The following is a 20373-nucleotide window of genomic DNA, read 5'->3' as shown; positions in this document are numbered from 1 at the left end:
TGATGTAAACAAGACGAAAGTCTTTCTCTGGTCTGCATCCCCTTAACAATTGTATGTATTGAGCTGTACTGTACCCATTCTGCAATATGTTAATAAAGTTTTAAATCAATCAATCAATCAATCAATCAATAGGATTTTAGCATTTTTATGAAACTACTGTATATTTGTATGTCTCTAAATGTTTTGATGAATTGAAAATGGAGGACCCTTATGTAAAAAAGCCGAAAGTCTTTTTCTGGTCTTCATCCTCCAGTCAGTCCACTGTTGTTGTATTGAGCTGTACTGTATTGTACCCATTCTGCAATCGTTAATAACGTTCATTCATTCAATCATTCAGCCGGCAACAGAATAATTTTGATTGACAGTCGAGTCTGCCAATTACGTCACACCGCTTCTACCCGCCCTGCTGTTCTTAGCACCAATCGGCAAGCAGCGCTATTCTTTTTTTACATTCCTGAATGCCCTCCATTGATTTTAACGAGAGCTCAGCTCAGCTCAACGACAACAACAACAGCTCACCGCAGCCGACGAGTGATTACTAGCGCACCGCAGCATGACAACGAGGCATAATGATTTTACTGCAACAAATGTTATAATAAAAGCCTTTCCATACATCTGTCTGATTGAAAACTTTATTAACAGACCGCAGAATGGGCACGCACAACTCGGCACGGACTGAGATATGAACAGTAACGCTTGCTATCTATGTCGTCATCGGACGTTGCTATGTTTGGGTAAATACGCTGATGTGTAACTATATAACGTGTAACTATATAATGTTGATGCCACAAAACGAATGCCTTTGTTAATCATAAGTACTAACTTTGATGCAGTAGTGTGTGTGTGGGAGCGGCGTTGTTCAAAAGTTTGAACGGGGTGGACCAGATTGACGCGACACAATCCTCTTGGGCAAAACATCACGATATCCACGATACGTTAAAAAAGTGTATCGTTAATGAACTGTACCCGATATTTATATAATATCGTCATATCGCCCAGCCCTATGTACCGTAACTATGCGTCTATTAACCCTGTTATGAGGAAGTGATCGCCGGGGACGAGTTAAGACGTCATTCCTAGCCATGCTCATTCTGCCGAAGACGCCGTAACTCGTCTTTGATGTCAATATTTCAAAAATCTGTGATCGAAATCATATTTCCCCTCCGGAGCCCTGAGATGTACTGGTGAGCTCCACTCAACTGTCTAACGGTTCGAGAGCGCCATCTGGTGGCCGATCTGGTGGCCAAGAGGGAGGGGCGCGCCAAACAGGAAGTGCTCATCCATATGTGCTCCGGGCACTCGCGATCGGTAGCCGGACTCCATCTCAACACACTGGATGATCAATCGCTCGCCCTAACTCAATAAACAACGTTATTTGGACGTATATAGTATTATACAACCTGGAAATGGTTCATCAGGATCAACATCCCATAATCGAAAATGGTCTACTCCACGCTGATCGTCCAACGGCGCGAGGAACATACGGTAAGATTCAGCGTTATTTTCTAACGTATTCCATATAAACTGCTATGATGAACATATGACCCACTCTGGATGAATCATCTAACGCTGCCCACGGAATTATAAACGATCCCCCGCCCATCCGGTCATCATCAGATCATACGTAGATCATTCTAGAAGTACGTCCAGTTGCAATTTTTCATCTCGCGCCGATTGCTATCAAACTGTATTTCATCATCAATATAATGCATTTGGAGCTATAAATCAAGTTCTGGATAAAGCTGCAGAAAACGATAAAAACATACTTATACTTTAGACCATATTTTAGTATGAATATGTGAATGAAAAAGTTTAACGTTGCTACACCCTGAACAATACATATAGGACATTGAATGGGCCATAATAATGGCAATTTAGCAATAGAATTTAAAAAGTTATAGCCCTGCAAAGAAGGGGAACTTCTCCATAGACAAATAGAGCTGGCAAGGGATGGTAAATTAACCCCTGTTTCTGTGACTGTGGATATACTCACGGGCTTCCCCGTTACACCTCTGTCCACAACGCATGGACTCGAAACACGGAGATCTCCGTGCTTGGGCGGGAATTGTGTTAACTGCATTATCTTTGTGTTCTTTTTGCACTGTTGAAATGGGACAGAGCACATGTGAAACAACAACAATAACAACAACAACAAAATAATTGGCTTCATCCTGCTAAATGGACAGCAGTGTGAATGAAAATCCTCATCTTCATAATGCCTGAGAAATGAACATTTTGGGCCGCACACATTACTAATGCAGTGTGATGCTGGTGTAACGGAGGTACCGCATGTCTATCCACAGTCACGAGGGACTTGTATAGTGAAGTGACTGTGGACGTTAAGCGGTACTGCAAGTAAACTCACTCCCCAGAGGCATCCAGACCCAGTACTTAGAAGTGAATTCACCTCTTGGTACAGTGGTCTATGATGCCGCCCGCGGCACGGGAGACCGGGGTTCAACTCCCACTCAGGGCGATCCCTTAACAGGGGTCGAATCGAAACACAATGCAGAGCGAGATCACACCGGCTAGACGTGGTGCCCAGTGACCCGGATGCCTGTAGCTGTTCCGCAACCGTTGCTATTTCCGGGGTAGGCCTGATTGGCCCCGACAGGCACGTGACCCGCCGCGGCCACGCCCCGCGGCAGCCTCAGGACGCGGCAACGAGGCTGCTGTGGTTCACAGGCGCTTTCCGCCTTCAACGCCGCCCGCAGCATTAGGAAGGAGTTCGCGGCGCCTTTCACATCGCAGTCATCAGTCATAATAATCGCGCCGCAGTCGGCAGTCATGCAATCATTTATCATTTAACATTTGAAAGGCATACATTGTTGTATGAAATAAAATAGTATAGAGACATATGTACAGCGTCGCGCCGCAGTCGGCAGTCATGCAATCATTTATCATTTAACATTTGAAAGGCATACATTGTTGTATGAAATAAAATAGTATAGAGACATATGTACAGCGTCGCGCCGCAGTCGGCAGTCATGCAATCATTTATCATTTAACATTTGAAAGGCATACATTGTTGTATGAAATAAAATAGCAGGGAGAATATGCTCACGCGAGCGGCATCGCTGAGCTCTGGTGACGGTCTTATTGGGGCTTATGCCAAGAACAGCAGTAACACTGCAACTGTTGTGTTACTGCTTTCTGACCGAATTAGTCATTCATTTGTAGCTATAAAGACATATTCATAATCCAACATATGTGTAAAGAAACAACATATTCCGATTGGAAGGACTCCCAGCTCCTTCCTGCTCGCGTCTCACAGCAGGGCTGAGCTGTGCACGGGTCTCACTCGAGTGAGGAGGAGCGGAACTTCGGAAGACCGCTGGTTCTCCAACATACAGCGGTGTGCTCTTCAGAATGTACCGGGAGAAACGTTTACTGTACCCCGCAGACATAATAAGCATATAAGCAGTGCTTACTAACGTTATTAGTTACGTTATTTCATTTGTCTAGCACAGTCTCTAACAGTGTAACAGTAAGAAGCATTTTGGATAAAAGTATTCTGTACTTCTGTATGACAACAATGTATGTCTTTCAAATGTTAAATGATTAAATGATACACAGCGAAATCTACGCTCTCGCCTCTCATCCTGCTTTCGCCAACGGCAGCGATGTGAAAGGCGAAGCGAACTCCAGCAGTAGCGCGCTTGCCGCTGGGGCTGCCGCGGGGCGTGGCCGCGGCGGGTCACGTGCCTGTCGGGGCCAATCAGGCCTACCCCGGAAATAGCAACGGTTGCGGAACAGCTACAGGCGACCCGGATGCCCTGGGTGGAGTGAGTGTAACGGAGGTACCGCATGTCTATCCACAGTCACAAGGGACTTGTATAGTGAAGTGGCTGTGGACGTTAAGCGGTACTGCAAGTTAAAACGTACTCCCCCTTAAAAGGCATCCAGACCCATTACTTAGAGGTGAATTCACCTCTTGGTATAGTGGTCTGTGATGCCGCCCGCGACGCGGGAGACCGGGGTTCAACTCCCACTCGGGGCAATCCCTTAACAGGGGTAGAATCTGAAACACAACGCAGAGCAATACGAGACCGGCTACACGGGCTGTGAAAAATGTGTGTATTTGTGAGAGTGAGAGAGAGAGACAAAAATAGACTTCCTCATAAAGTATTCAGATACAGTGTGAGGCTATTTATGGCCCTTTCACACCAGAATTAGGTTATTTCTGAATTAGCCTCTAATTACAGCTTTGATACAGTCTGTATATGAAGTAGCTGAGTGAGCATGGCTACCTAAAAGCAGTGAAGTAATGTTACTGTAATGGGCTAATTATAGAAACAGAATTAGGGGGGGCGGGGGGTTCACAGACTGTAAGGTGATTTAAATCTCTATCACTTGCATATTTATGAGAGGGCATGCGTGGTGATGTGATGTGATACTGTATGATGTGATGTGAGGAAATGTCTTTCTCTTTATAAATGTGTCTGTAAAATGTGTACATGTTTCATGAGGCACAAGCATCACACAAACTGACAGCATACAAAGACATATGAGAAGTCTTTAGTTGGATTTTAAAACCGGAAATTCCCATGAAATGGCATTTGACATGTTTCTAAAAATTAAACAGGCTGATTTGGCAGGACTTCACGTCAGAAGGGACCTGATTTGAACATTCAGTGACTAAAGATAATGACAATATGGAGAATGACTGTGATGTTAGCCTTCACTTCATCACAAGGGCCAATGGGAAGAATTTAATTGATCAATCGATGATGGGGCAGTGTGTCTATAAGTGTCCTTGAGCAAGACCCCTAACTGCTCCAGATGAGCAGCTTGGCACCTTGCTTGGTTGCCTCCGCCATTGGTGTGTGATTGTGTGAATGTGAGGCATAAGCTGTAAAGCGCTTTGGATAAAACCACTATATAAATCAGATTCAGATTAGAATTTTTTAGATTTTTTACATTTACCATCATATTAATGTTTTTTTATTTATTTATTTATGCCCTTGAGTGAAGGATGGGTGAGAATGTTGTCACTTTCCAGATAGAGAGCATACACATTTGAATATGAAAAGATCAGAAGATGCAATTTGAATGTAATGTAATTATTACATAACTGTATACAACATCCAGACACTCAAGGTAACACGAGCAAAAGGTTTTTCACTTCATGGGCACTTCAATTATACATTTCCAACAGGGAATTCTCACAAAAACCCTCATTGTTGGAGAGCACCCATCAGACTGAGAGCGAGTGTGAGATGTTTGTCATCTTATTATGGCTACACTCTACTCTAGATAGTAAACCACAGGAGAGAAGAGTGGGCGCAGTGTGAGAGGGTGTGAGATGTTAAGAGTGAGTTATTTAAGGCTACACTGTACTGCAGATCCAGCCTAGTAAAGAGACTAAGAGAGGAGAATGGGAGCGATGGTTAATGCAGGGGACTGGGACTGGTTCATATTCGCTCTACTCCAAAGGGAGCTGGGGATGAAGAAAAGCATTAGAAACTAAATTAAGCCTGACATCCGAGAGACAAAGGTCCCCCTGGATTTGTCCCCCGCGTAGAGTTGAAAAACATGGAAATTGGGGTGGAACACTGAGCAGGGTAAACAGTGCACTGAATAATTTTAGAATAGGTCTCCTTGCTTGTTGTTTATGCACATATACACATGCAGGGATGTTTTAACAGTGGCTATGGAATTAGTTTGTTTCCAGTTTGCCATATCACCGAACATAATATGCGTTCACTTAAGAGGGAATGTCGTAGAGCGGAGCGAGTTTGGAGAAAAAGCAAACTACCTACAGATTTTAAAGCAATCTACAGTTGCCTACAACAAAGCCTTGCGTTTGGCAAGGCAGGCATTTTTCTCTGGCATTATTAATGAGAACAAGACAAATGCCAGAGTATTGTTTTCCACCATTGGACGTCTTTTAAATCCCCCCCAGTCCTACAAGCAGTTGCTTGCTTCCACTAAAGCTAAGTGTAATGAGTTTGCATCCTTTTTCGATAACAAAATTCGTAACATTCACGCTAGTATTATGAGTGATGCTCCTAGCACAAACTCTCAAACTGCCGCTAGTGGTGCTATATGCAACAGTGTAAATCACTCCAGGGGAAGTCTAACATAATTCTGTGCAATTTATGAAGAGGAACTTCGCAAAACCATATCACAAATGTCATCATCCTCCTGTTCATTGGATGCTATTCCCACCCCCTTCCTCAAAGAGGTTTTAGACAGTGTGATTGGAGATATCCTTAAAATAGTAAACAGCTCTCTCCAATCAGGCGTCTTTCCAGACTCACTGAAAACGGCTGTAGTTAGGCCCTTACTAAATAAACACAACTGATCCCTCTGTGTTGAGTAATTATAGACTCTCTAATCTCCCTTTTCAACTGGATGTGTTTTTTTTACAGAAAAATAAGGTCCATAACCAATTCCAATCTGGCTTCAGGAGGGGCCATAGCACTGAGACAGCACTTGTAAAGGTAATCAATGACCTTAGGGTGTCTGCGGACAATAAAGAGGTATCCGTTCTCCTACTCCTAGATTTAACGGCTGCGTTTGACACAATTGATCACACAATTTTAATGCACCGTCTCGAGTACTGGATAGGTCTGTCAGGCACGGCCTTGTCCTGGTTTTATTCCTATTTAACAGGCAGAAGCTACTTTGTCAATCTAGCGGATTATGATTCTGACAAACACTCTTGGCCCTTTATTGTTCTCCCTGTATATACTGCCGCTGGGTGGACTTATTACCAATCACAGAGTTAACTTCCATTTCTATGCTGACGATACCCAGCTATATCTCTCCGTAGCTCCAGGCGAGCCCTGTGCTCTAGACCCGCTGTTGACCTGTTTGACCAGCATTAAATGTTGGATGAGTGAGAATTTTCTCAAGCTAAATGAGGATAAGACAGAAGTTCTCATAGTGGGGTCTATTGAGCAGAGATAATCGATAATACGTAGACTGGGTAACCTGAATGTAGAAAATAACATTGCAGTAAAGAACCTGGGGCTTATTATTGATTCTGAATTGAATTTCAATACACACATTAATGATGTTACGAAGATTGCCTTCTTTCATCTTAGAAATATTGCGTGAATTAGAGCCTATCTGTCCCTGGATGATGCAAAAACGTTGATCCACGCTTTTGTTTTCTCTCGGCTTGATTATTGTAATGAACTTTTTTCTGGCCTGCCAAAGAAAACAACTGACAGATTACAACTTGTCCAAAATGCAGCAGCCAGAGTTTTAACTAGAACTAAGATGAGGGAACATATTACTCCAGTTTTAGCTTCACTGCATTGGCTCCCGGTTGTTTTCGGGTTTGATAAAAAAATTATCTTGCTTGTTTTTAAAGCTCTTAACACTTTGATTGCCAGCATGGGGTGGGCTATTTATCGCTTGAGTGCCAGCGCTTAAGTCAATGAGAGGGCGAGCACATTTGTGAACGCATAAACTATATCTTAAATTATGTGTCTAATACGCCTGTCGCTTATCAATGACTTGCTTGCAGTCAACATGTACCAAACGGATTGTTTTTTCATCTGTACATTTCCGTTTTATACCGTTTTGAATACGAGTATAGTTTTGGAAATTTCTAGAAAAAAATAAAAAGATTCCACAGGAATCGCCTTTTACTGGAATACACACAACACATTGTCATTTTCCGGCTTTTTTCGTTTTCAAATAAACGCTAGATTATCGATAGTATATGTGTACTTATGCACGCTAGAGAAGCGGGCTAAAAAAAAATCTATGATCTATGACCTGGTCAGCGCTAACGTCATACACGCACACACACACAGACACAGACACGTTGTGAAATATGTGAAAAAAAAACATCTGATTACCCCAAAACTGGTAAAATAGATTCCTTACCTCAGATCAGATGTTCTGCAAAAAGATTATTCCAATTCGCATTTATTGATCCAACAATAGACCTCGAAACAGATAATCCACGCTGCTTTCGGTTGCCCCAATGAATGCAATAGTCTCCGGTTACATGCCTGAGAAGTAAAATGTGGAATCCGGAGTTTTCTTTTCACATGCATTTTCATTGAGTCCATTCCAATGGGTGCAATACCATCCGGGAGACGATAGGTATTTGCCCTTTTCGAGCTCATAGACAGTCCCAATGATAACGTGAGGCTGGATTGATGAAAAATGTATGGATATCGCTAATAAAAGAAATAACGATTAAATAACGAGATTTCTCGTCATTGGCACTGAACGCATGGCGGCCAACAACGAGATTTCTCGTCGTTGGCACTCAATGTGTTAATGGTCTGGCACCATCCTACCTCTGCGACTGCCTACATAGATATGTTCCAAACCGCGCCCTCACACCGGTTCCTGACAGGCAGCGAGCGAGCGAACTGGAGACGAAATCGCGCGCGACACTGTCCTGATATGACGCGGCGCTTGTCCAAGTGTGTCTGTGTGTGTGTATTTACCTGGAAGCACAGGGGCAAAGCAGCCTGCGATTCTCGACCAATAAAAAGTGTTTAGGGGCGGGACTCGGCCGCGTAATCGCTCAACTAGAGACACAGCGAGCGAATATTTGAGGGGGGAGCGACATCGCCGCTCAGTTCGCTGTCGCTTGCGGTAGGTCAGGATAGTCTGATTGAAACAAATACATTTTAATCATTTTCGCAATCACGCTCGCTCGCGTCGCTCCCTGTCAGGAAGGGGTGTGATGTCCTCTAGTGCGGACCTGCTCGAGGTGCCTACAATGAAATATAAAAAATACGGCGAAGCAGCTTTTTGTTTCTATGGGCCGACGGCTTGGAATAATCTCCCACTACACCTAAAACAGGCAGCCTCTGTGGATAGCTTTAAAGCACAGCTCAAGACCTATTTTTATACTCTTGCTTTTAGCTGATTTTAAAATCCCTGTTGTCATTTATGCTTTTGAGCTATTTTCTTAATCATGTTTTGCTATCTTCTTTGTGGTTTTAAACTCCTGCTTTTCTTTTCTTAACTTTTCTTTTGCTTTATTGTCAGATTTTGTGTTTATATTTTTTGCTCTGTTAACACTTTGGTTGCCTAAGGTTAAATTAATGATATACCATAGATTGCCAGCGCTATTTGTCTATGGAGAAAGTCCCCTTCTTTGCAGGGCTATAACTTTTTAAATTCTATTGCTACATTGCCATTATTAGGGCCCATTCAAAGTCCTATATGTATTGTTCATTGTGTAGCAATGTTAAACTTTTTCATTCACATATTCATAGTAAAGTATGGTCTAATGTATAAGTATGTTTTCATCTCTTTCTGCAGCTTTCTCCAGAACGTGATATATAGCCCCAAATGCATTATATTGATGATGAAATACAGTTTGATGGCAATCAGCGCGATATAAAAAATTCCAACTAGACGTACTTCTAGAAGTTACTACACGTCATCTGATGTTGACCGGATGGGCGAGGGGGCGTTTATAATTCCGTGGGCAGCGTTATACCAATCATCTAATGTGGGTCAAATGTTGATAATATCAGTTATTATCGAAGACGGTAACGTTACACGCTGAAACTCACCCCAGTCTCCGCGCGCCGTTGGGCGATCATCGTCGAGTAGACATTTTATCATTATGGGATATATTTTTACCCGGTCCATCTCCAGCTTGTATAATGGTATATACGTCCAAATCATGTTGTTTATCGAGTTATTGGCAATCGATCACCGTGTAGCGTGACGAGCCAGAGTCACATGAACTATAGCGAGCGCCCGGAAGTACTACGGTCGTCATGACAACCTCTATTCAACATCCTGTTTTGGCGATTGCGCCGATCGGCCACCAGATGGCGCTCCTGAACCGCCAGAGAGCTCAGTGGGTCCTGCTGGTGGATCTCAGGCCAGCGGAGGGACATTATGAATCCGATCGCAGATTTTTGAAATATTGATATAAGGACGCTGTACAGCGTCCCCCGGCAACTTTAGCATGGCCAGCAAAGACGTGAAAAGACGTGTCCCGGCACTCAAAGTGTTAAGCACTTTGAGCTGCATTCTATGTATGAAAGGTGCTATATAAATAAAGATTATTATATGCAACAAATGTTTTTGCTGCCCGTATTACCCATTGCTTTCTCAATCGAAAAAATATTAGATACAGAGGAGTGATACATTGTACTTAGGGCTGGGCGATATGACGATATTATATAAATATCGGGTACAGTTCATTAACGATACACTTTTTCAACGTATCGTGGATATTGTGATGTTTTGCCCAAGAGGATTGTGTCGCGTCAATCTGTCCACACGTTACTCGTTCATATCTCAGCCCGTGCTGAGATATGCCCATTCCGCGGTCTGTTAATAAAGTTTTCAATCAGACAGATGTATGGAAAGGCTTTTATTATAACATTCGTTGTAGTAAAATCATTATGCCTCATTTAGTCATCCTGTTTAGCACTGGTCTCCTACTCGACGGCCGCGGGGAGCTAACGTTAGTAGCCTTGTTGACGTTGTTCAGCCACAGGACATTCAGGAAGTAAAAAGCTCGGAGCTTGCCGATTGGTGCTAAGAACAGCAGGGCGGGTGCAAGCGCTGTGACGTAATTGGCAGACTCGACTGTCAATCAAAATTATATGTTTCCGTCAGAATGAATGAGTGAAGACTTTGTTAAAGGGTTGCAGAATGGGTACAATACAGTACAGGAGGATGAAGACCAGAAAAAGACTTTCGACTTTTTTACATAAGGGTCCTCCATTTTCAATTCATCAAAACATTTAGAGACATACATATATACAGTAGTTTCATTAAAATGCTATTGATTGATTGATTGATTGATTTAAAACTTTATTAACATATTGCAGAATGGGTACAGTACAGCTCAATACATACAATTGTTAAGGGGATGCAGACCAGAGAAAGACTTTAGTCTTGTTTACATCAGGGTCCCCCATTTTCAATTCATCATATTTCATATCTAAATCATATAATATCTCATTGCTAAATATATGCAATATATAATCTAATAATCTAAATCTAATATATAATATAAAAATGCTAAATGCATGGGTATTTTATTTTGTCTTTAATGTTAGCTTGCAAAATCAAATACTGTCTTGGTAAGCCTCATAATGAATTGTTTGGGGTAAAAAAGAAAAACATCGTGATGTGTATCGTGTATCGCCGAAAGGTCAGAAAATATCGTGATATCATATTTAGGCCATATCGCCCAGCCCTAATTGTACTTCATAGTGATAATTAGATGTCATCAGTGTGGCTGTGTGTGGCTTCGTTTGAACTTATCCTGTAGCCTTGTTTAAAAGGGTTGTAGGGTTTGTCACAGCAGGTGCTAAATATAATACACATACAACAAAGGAACTTTAGATAGATATTATTAGATAGATGTTATTCATCACTCATCATCATTTCCATCAACCACTGAGTACAGTACATGCAGATCCCATGCACCACATCCTTAGACTGGTCATTCGACAGGAAGTATCCAAGGAAAGTGCCCTGCCTTCTTACCTCACTTCGTTCAACCTGACCTCTCCTCACAAGCTGACTCTCACAGCTGTGCTGTTGATCAGCACTGGGCAGTGTTGGTTCCTGACTGTTCTTCCACAAGCAGCCAAGCCATCTGGACGGGCAGGAACACAAACCCTCTTCCCGGTTCACCCTTCTCTTCCTTCCTTCCCTTCTTCACCCCAAAAGCCTTCATCCTTTCATCTCTCGCTCCATGCCCTCCAAGCCTGCCTCCTTCTTTCTTTATCCTCCAACCCTATCGGCATCTCCCTGTTTCGGTCACACCTACCTCTCTTGAGTCTCTCCTACCTTGATTTCTTCAAGGCTAACATATTTGAGGCAAAGTCACCCAATGGGAGATAGGGCATACGGCAGATGCTCAGATTGCGCTCAGAGTGTTGGGTTAAAACAGATTTTAACTGGGCATGTGTTCTACCCCAATTTCTCACAGAATATGAAGCAATATCGAATCCGGGTGTCAGCATTGCCTCCGGCTTGGGCCAGCCGTCATACTAACTCGTTTGGCTGAGTTAGCGGGAGGGAAGTCGATGGGGTGGTAATCTGGCGCTGTGGACAGCGACTCTTACAGGTCAGGTCAGGGCGCCTGCACAGCAAAAGACAGGAAGTGGTGAAGGCAGTGTGACCTCCCACGCGTTACACTTCACCAATGAGAGTCCGCGCTGTCAGGTGAAAAGAGAGCCGCTGGCTGTCTCCGCATGTGTCGGAGGAAGCATGTGGTAGACCTCAGGGCTCCCTTGACCGACCAGTAGGGGGCACATGTGCACAACGACCAGGTAGGGGAGGGGGGAATTGGCATAACGACTCAATTGGGATGGGAGGAAAAGCACAGAAAATCAGGCGGAGAAAAAGAGGATTAAAAAAAAAATATGAAGCAATATGACAGCAGTGACATCTCTATCGCTCCCTCTCTCTCCACCTCTAGATAATCTCTTACTCCCCCTCATCATCCTCCTCCTCCTCCTCCTCCTCCTGCTACATGTAACCAATTTCCACTCCATGTTGTTCTTCCCTCGTTTCGACCGGGCTCATTCGGAGACAGCCGTGGTCATCATCAGCCATTACGTTATGTAAGAGCCACAGCTTGTGTCACACACACACACACACACACACACACACACACACACACACACACACACACACACACACACACACACACACACACACACACACACACACACACACACACACACACACACACACACACACACACACACACACGCACACACACACACACACACAAATGCACAACGCAGACAGGAGGTGGCAGCTTAATCTGCTCAGTATTTTCACAGCAAGATGACTTCATGGTGTGAATTAAAAGAAGACACATGTATTCGTTGTGTTTCTATTACCTGAGCTGACATGCAAGCCACTGTCCCTGTTCACCGTCTCCTGATGCTCATCAGACTCAGTCTGACAGGCCAAACACAACGCTCTGCTTCATTGCGCTCATTTGCTATTGGCTCTAAAAGGCAATGATACACAGGGCACTTTTTGGGCCTGTTTGCCCAAGGAACTGCCTCTCCAGCCCTGTTAAGGAAACATTTAATCAGAGATCTTTTGACACTGCGTCTCACTTTGAAATGTGCCTCCAGTGTAGCTCACTGGGTGCTGCCTCTCTGAGCACGGCCTTGTTTATCTCAGGACTGAGATGCTTGTTGTTGATGTTGACAGGCTGCTTTTGTATATACGAATTTGTTCTTTGCTTGCCTGGATAAATAAAGGTTAAATAAAAAGAAATAAAAATGTTGTTGTTGTTTTATATGTGATTGTGGGGGCATGCTGGATGGGCACCTGCACGATGATTATGTATGTGTAAAGTTGATAGTTGAACAGTAAGGTACTTCTTTTAAGTTATATTTGATCAAAACAAAAGTAAATAAAGTAAAGTTGTATACAATGAATTTGAACATAATTATGTATGTGTAGGGTAAACATGAAGTTCATTATTTAAGTTATAAGGGGGTAGGACCATAAGTGGAGAATGGATAATCTGCTTCTTTCATTTATTATTATTTAATTTTTACTGGTTATTTTTGTGTGTGTGATTGTTTTCTTATTATTTGTTACATGTGTGAAAATATATTCTATTCTAATACTGCCAGGATTAAGGGTTAAATTCCATTCTAAACCACTTTGTGTCCTACAGTGTAGTACTAGTAAAACGCTGCATTTACCAAACATTGTTGATTGTATCACTCCATAAGGTGGTTGTCTATTTTGTGGTCTTAAATAATGTTCCTCTGCCTTGTGCTGCACAGCCTCCTTGTGCTGTACATGCTGTGTAGCTACAGCATCCCTGTGCTGTACATGCTGTGTAGCTACAGCCTCCCTGTGCTGTACATGCTGTGTAGCTACAGCCTCCTTGTGCTGTACATGCTGTGTAGCTACAGCCTCCCTGTGCTGTACATGCTGTGTAGCTACAGCCTCCTTGTGCTGTACATGCTGTGTAGCTACAGCCTCCCTGTGCTGTACATGCTGTGTAGCTACAGCCTCCTTGTGCTGTATGTGCTGTGTAGCTACAGCCTCCTTGTGCTGTACATGCTGTGTAGCTACAGCCTCCTTGTGCTGTACATGCTGTGTAGCTACAGCCTCCTTGTGCTGTACATGCTGTGTAGCTACAGCCTCCTTGTGCTGTACATGCTGTGTAGCTACAGCCTCCCTGTGCTGTACATGCTGTGTAGCTACAGCCTCCTTGTGCTGTACATGCTGTGTAGCTACAGCCTCCTTGTGCTGTATGTGCTGTGTAGCTACAGCCTCCTTGTCAGTGGCGGCCGGTGGGTGCTTCGCCACTAGGGGCGCTATACCAAACATTTTGCAAACATGTACAGTACCACGCAACAGACTCATGGCAAGACGTGAGCGATTCGACTCACGCTCACGGCAATGAATCGGCTCTTATGAACGAGTCGCTCAGCTGTTACTACAACAACACACAACCAGTCAAATAAAGTATAGTCTAGACTCTAATTCACAACTTGAAACACAATATATAAATAGAAAAGTTAGAAACAAAACTCGCCCCGTCTCCAAACACAGGCAGATCTCTCCCTCTCTCCTTCTCTCTCTCACACACAGCGCGACGTGGAATCGATTCGTTACACAATCAGACCTATTATATACCAAGAATAACTTCAGTATGAGTACAGGGCTGTACACATATTTTGCATATTGTTAAACGAGCCAAGGCTAGCTATTAAACTATCGATATGAATCGAAAATCTGGGACCCTGATGTAAACAAGACAGACGTCTTTCTCTGGTCTGCATCCCCTTAACAATTGTGTGTATTGAGCCGTACTGTATTGTACCCATTCTGCAATCTGTTAATAAAGTTCTCATTCATTCATTCATTCAAACATAGACGATATTGAACAAGCCATAATCCACGTATTTTCAATCCGAGAGAGCTGCAGTAGTTAAATCAATGAGCCATCGACACAGTCAGTGTGGTAACGTTATTATTGCATCCAAGATTGATACACGGCTGGCTAGGCAGTTGGTAGTCATAGTCTTGTGTTATAAAATAAATAAACAATCAGCAATGTCTCGCTTCATGAATGGCCAGCAGTAGCCTAACAGTACTGCTCCTAAAAAAAACTATTTACAAACGTTAACGTTAACCACAGAGAGAGAGAGAGAGAGAGAGAGAGAGAGAGAGAGAGAGAGAGAGAGAGCGAGAGAGAGAGAGACTCACTGTTTAGTTGACACGTCCAGGGCTTGCCTTGATAAAGTGTATAATCCACTGTTGATTCCAGACCACTGTCCACTGTGTCCAGACTGCATCCGCCATATAGCTTGTTAGCCAAGTGTTAGCTTGTTAGCAGCACCACACAACAGTCACAAGTACTTCATTCCTTTGTCCATTTCCGCTCGAACAGACTGCAAACTACCTGGCGTTCTATCGCCATGCTCTAAGACAAACTCTAACCTTAACCAACTTTGAAAGAGTGCCTAAGCTTAACAGTCTAAAGAACTTGCAGTCACGGCACGCTCTAAGACAAACAACCTAGGACCAACCTAGGAACCAACCTAGCCGGAATAAGCTAGAATTGGAACATTAGAAATTGGATTCGGCCAATCAGAGATCGTCTCTGTGAAATTCTGCTACGGAAAAAAATACTGGCGTCGGCCAATCAGAGAGCGTCTCCGCGAAATGCGGCTACAGACATTCTTGACGCTACTGGCTAGACCGCTTCAAATCGCGCCCGGATTCCAACATAATAGTCATATTTCAACGCACAACGCGTTATGCACTGATTGGCTGTGACGGATACAGCGATCAAACTGTGACGCGCACTCAGAGCGCTATCGCTTCTATCCCGGGCCGAGAAATACGAAAAAATAAAAAAAATTAAAAAAACTTGATGTCACTTCCTGCTCAGGAAAACGAGTGTTTTTTTATTTGAGATAATAATGTTATATTGTGCATTGGAAATACAAACATACTTAAAATGAGTAAATATTATTCATTTTAAACATGTTTATATTATTTATAGGGTTATAAAACAAAAAACAAAAAAGTTTTATTTTCTTCTTCTGTGATTTAACAGCAGCTGGCAGCAGGTGGGTCGGCGCCCTTGCGCCCCTAGTGGCAGAGCCGCCACTGCTCCTTGTGCTGTACGTGCTGTGTACAGCCTCTCATATTCTAGTTCACTCTGCTCCTGTCACTAATCATGGTGTGTGTTCTTGTTCACAGCATGCAGTGAGTGCAGGTGTTCGTCCCATTGGAGACACGTCCTACAACTCCTGTCACTAATCGTGGTGTGTGTTCTTGTTCCCAGCATGCTGTAGATGCAGTGAGTGCAGGGGTGAGTCCCATCGGAGACACGTCCTACAACTCCAGCCACTGGGACATGGGCAGTGCCTTCTTCTTTGCTGGGACTGTCATCACTACTATAGGTACAGTTAGCTTTGTCACTCTTAGCTGTCCATCGTGTTCGATGATGACGCTTGCTCCAGGGATGGGGGGGGGGGGGGGGGGGGTTAGCGCCGCTGCCGCTGGTGCCACTTCTCGTGGGCGTTAAGTCCGATCCTTGAGCCGCACACCCGTCCACAGATGGTGTTGTGCTGGTGTTGTGCGCCTCTCAGATCTTCGGTCTTGGTTCGTTTGGTGTATTTGGGAAACTGCAGTGGCACAAGTGACTTGCCAGGCTGATCTGTCGAGTGCCAGAGTTTCAAGCTGCGTGATGTTTGCACACTTTAGGAGGTCCCTGGTGTAGTCCTTAAAGCCTCTCTTTTGGCCTCCAGCAGCCCGCTTTGCTCCTCTCAGTTGGCCATAGAGGACTTGGCGGGGCAGGCGGTGGTCAGGCATACGTATGGTGTGGCCTATCCTACACACACACGCACGCACGCACGCACGCACGCACGCACGCACGCACGCACGCACGCACGCACGCACGCACACACACACACACACACACACACACACACACACACACACACACACACACACACACACACACACACACACACACACACACACACACACACACACACACACACACACACGCCACCCAACACCACACCATTAATCATTTGAAAGGCAATCAGCGTACCATATCTTTCTCTTTCCCACAGGAAACCATACAGCAGAGTTAGAGGTTATAGCTGTAATATCAGCTGCCACAGCAGCTGTTACCCTCATGCAAATGTGCTCAGGGATATCTAATCAATACCTCAGTAAGTGAATGTGAAACGATGGAAAACATTTGCGTACTTGGGATTTAACTGTCTGTGAAGATCAGTGTGAGTTGGACGATGAAGCAAGCACCATGACTGTAGTTGTTCTTCTACTCCAAGTCATGTTGTAGGCATACAGTTAGCCAAGCCAACTATATGTATTTACAAGTCATGTTGTAGGCATACAGTTAGCCAACTATATGTATTTACAAGTCATGTTGTAGGCATACAGTTAGCCAACTATATGTATTTACAAGTCATGTTGTAGGCATACAGTTAGCCAACTATATGTATTTACAAGTCATGTTGTAGGTATACAGTTAGCCAACTATATGTATTTACAAGTCATGTTGTAGGCATACAGTTAGCCAACTATATGTATTTACAAGTCATGTTGTAGACATACAGTTAGCCAACAATATGTACTTACACGTCATGTTGTAGGCATACAGTTAGTCAACTATAAGTACTTTACAAGTCACATTGTAAGCATACATTTACATGTACTTAAGTCATGTTATAGGCATACAGTTAGCCTACTATATCAACTATATACGTTTTACATCAAATGGAATGCAATTAAAATGAGATTTACTTAATTTGGTGCTATTTATGATTTAAGTTTTACTGTTAAGCATTTCAAGATTACTCCTTGTATAAGCTCCTTGTTATAAAGAGCCATGTAAACTGATTATAAAAATCAATATCACTGTCCTGCATTTATGGTACAGCCTGGGGAATCATTCATGGTTATGCACAGTTAATCAGCTGCTGACCATCCAGCTTCCATTCAGCAATTCTATATGAGGGCACTCATAAATCCTAATGTGCTTAATTTGTATGAAATTAAGCTGCTTCTGTGTGTGTATCTGTATTGTAATGTGTGAATCATGTTCATTCATTCCTTCACTCACTCACTCACTCACTCACTCACTCACTCACTCACTCACTCACTCACTCACTCACTCACTCACTCACTCACTCACCCATTCACCCATTCACTCACTCACTCACTCACTCATTCAGAACACTTTGATCTTCATCACGTGTGCAGTATAGCAGCAGTGCAGTATGTGACACACACATCCAGATATAGTAGGTGTCAGGCTGAGTGCTAATTAAGCAATATCACACGAGAGGGAGTGCCATTATACCGAATATCAGTGTGGCTGTGATTCGGTAATAGGTACGAGGCTGCAGTACTGAAGATCACAGCCGCGCTGATATTCAGTATAACGTTAGGTTATGACTATAACCAAGTTCTGTTAACACTTAGTGAACGCTCAGCGTTTCATGCATATATCTCGCTTCAGCATATATACACTGAATAATTTCACAAATGTACCTTTAAATGCCAGCATTCATCTGGCCACACCCCCATCCGCTTACCTATATAAGCAGGGATGGTGCCACACACTCATCTCCTTCCCAACAAATTTCACCACAATGAAAAATCAAGGGCCTGCAGCAGCGTCTAGACGCTGAGCGTTCACTAAGTGTTAACAGAACTTGGTTATAGTCATAACCTAACGTTCTGTATCACACTTAGCTCACGCTCAGCGTTTCATGCATAATAGAAGCTGAGCGGGAGCTAGAAGCTCGACAAATGTACCCTGCTGAGCCCCCCCACAACCATCAGACCAGGGAGGGCCGAGCCCCCCCCGACCCACCCTAATGGAGGGCACCCCCCCTATTGGTGGCTTCACGGGAGGGCGACGGACCCGACCGTGCGAAGAGGCACTCAAGCAACTCAACGCACAGGGTGAGCAGACCGTGGCTTGACCCCACGACTACACACACGCACAACCCGCATGCCACCCGGGAATGAACGGAGGGAAACAACCTCGTTACTGCCCCCAGAATCACGGGGTCAAGGGCAAACCCAACCCCGTGGCAAGGCCGTAGCAGCGGAGCGCGAAGGAAGACCCAGACCCACCAAGGGACTGGACCCCCTGGAACGGGGGCCCGGAGAAGTCCATGATGCCAGCATCAAGACCCCACCAGGTGGGCACGTAGTGCCCCGCCCCCCACATCGCCAGCGTATTCGGACAAAGGCCCCTCAGCCGAGCGGGCCCTGTCCCCCCAATAGTACACCGCCTGGCACACTGACCCTGCAACAGGCAGTCAGCATGGCCGTAAGCACACAAAAAAGGTTAACCAACGGAAGCAGGCAGCGCACCGGGGAAAAACCAGGCAACAGGCTATTAACCCTAGCCTGGAGACTGCGGACGAGACAGGCGCCAGAGGGGACAGCTGAACACAGCCGCACCGGCGGAAGGAGCGTAAGCTGGCGGTGTTGCATGACCAAGCCTCCATTTAAAAAAAACCCACCCAGAGGGGTTGAGGCAGAGAAGGCTGACACGATTGGCAGACGTCATGAACGTGCAGGGGCACCCTCAAACGTTGAACCCGGGAGTTGACACTGCTCCAACACACCAGGGAATCAACCACCTTGGCGTTACCCAACGCGGTGGTTGTTCCTATAACCCCTCAAGAAAAAACTCCAAAACACACCTGCGGGTATACACCGGCTATACCGCAGTACAAGTGTTTCAGTTTTCAAAAAAGGGTTAACCCAGGGTTACGGGTCGACGAAACATTACTTCGGACCGGGCCTGGCGATACGGGAAGCACAGGGTCACCAGAGGAGGTCAAAGACCACCCCAACAGGCCCCTCTTCGCCATGCGTGAGAGAGGAGCGAAAAAGAATGGAGAACCAGCCCCTAAGCCCACCGTACTTGGTATTCCCAGGCGGTCTCCCAACCAAGTACTAACCAGGACCAACCTGTGTAGCGGCCGAGATCCGACGAGATCGAGCGTGTACAGGTTGGCATGGCCGTAAGCCATGACGACAGTGCTGAGTAAAAACGTACTCAACCAGGGTCTCCATAGCGCTTAACCCTGTGACACCCGGACCGACCTGGGATTTTTCCCACTGAAAAGAGCCCAAGTCCCTCAGGGTACCAGAACAGCAGATCTGCATCCCCGGCGGACAACGGGTTCAACTGATCCGGACCAGCGTGACCAGAACCAGTCCCGTGCCCTAACCACGCCGACATGCCTACTCCAGGAGAAAGGGCAGATATGCGTGTTGATCTTAACATGAAAAGAAGGCGCCACCCAGACATTCGGGCGAACCGCGCCCGGTGGCCCACCCCCAGGGCGTGAGACCCCTCTACATATGTTCAGATCCATTCCGTCATCATCCCCCAGACATGAACGAGAATCC

General features: G+C 44.7%; 1 protein-coding gene across 1 annotated transcript in view; it reads left to right on the top strand.

The window, feature by feature from the left end:
• Window positions 1-20373, top strand: part of kcnk10b (potassium channel, subfamily K, member 10b) — a gene marked incomplete at both ends in the record, with an annotated part of 89684 nt that overhangs the window by 53775 nt on the left and 15536 nt on the right. The window contains one exon of the mRNA XM_084311209.1: window positions 16247-16364. Within this exon, the coding sequence (XP_084167335.1) occupies window positions 16247-16364 (118 nt within the window). The remainder of the gene's footprint in view (window positions 1-16246; window positions 16365-20373) is intronic.

Source organism: Notolepis coatsorum, assembly GCF_963971535.1.
Source record: "Notolepis coatsorum genome assembly, chromosome: 3".
NCBI lineage: Eukaryota > Metazoa > Chordata > Actinopteri > Aulopiformes > Paralepididae > Notolepis > Notolepis coatsorum.
Note: the sequence above shows the minus strand (reverse complement) of the source record. Positions and strands in the feature narration are given on the sequence as shown.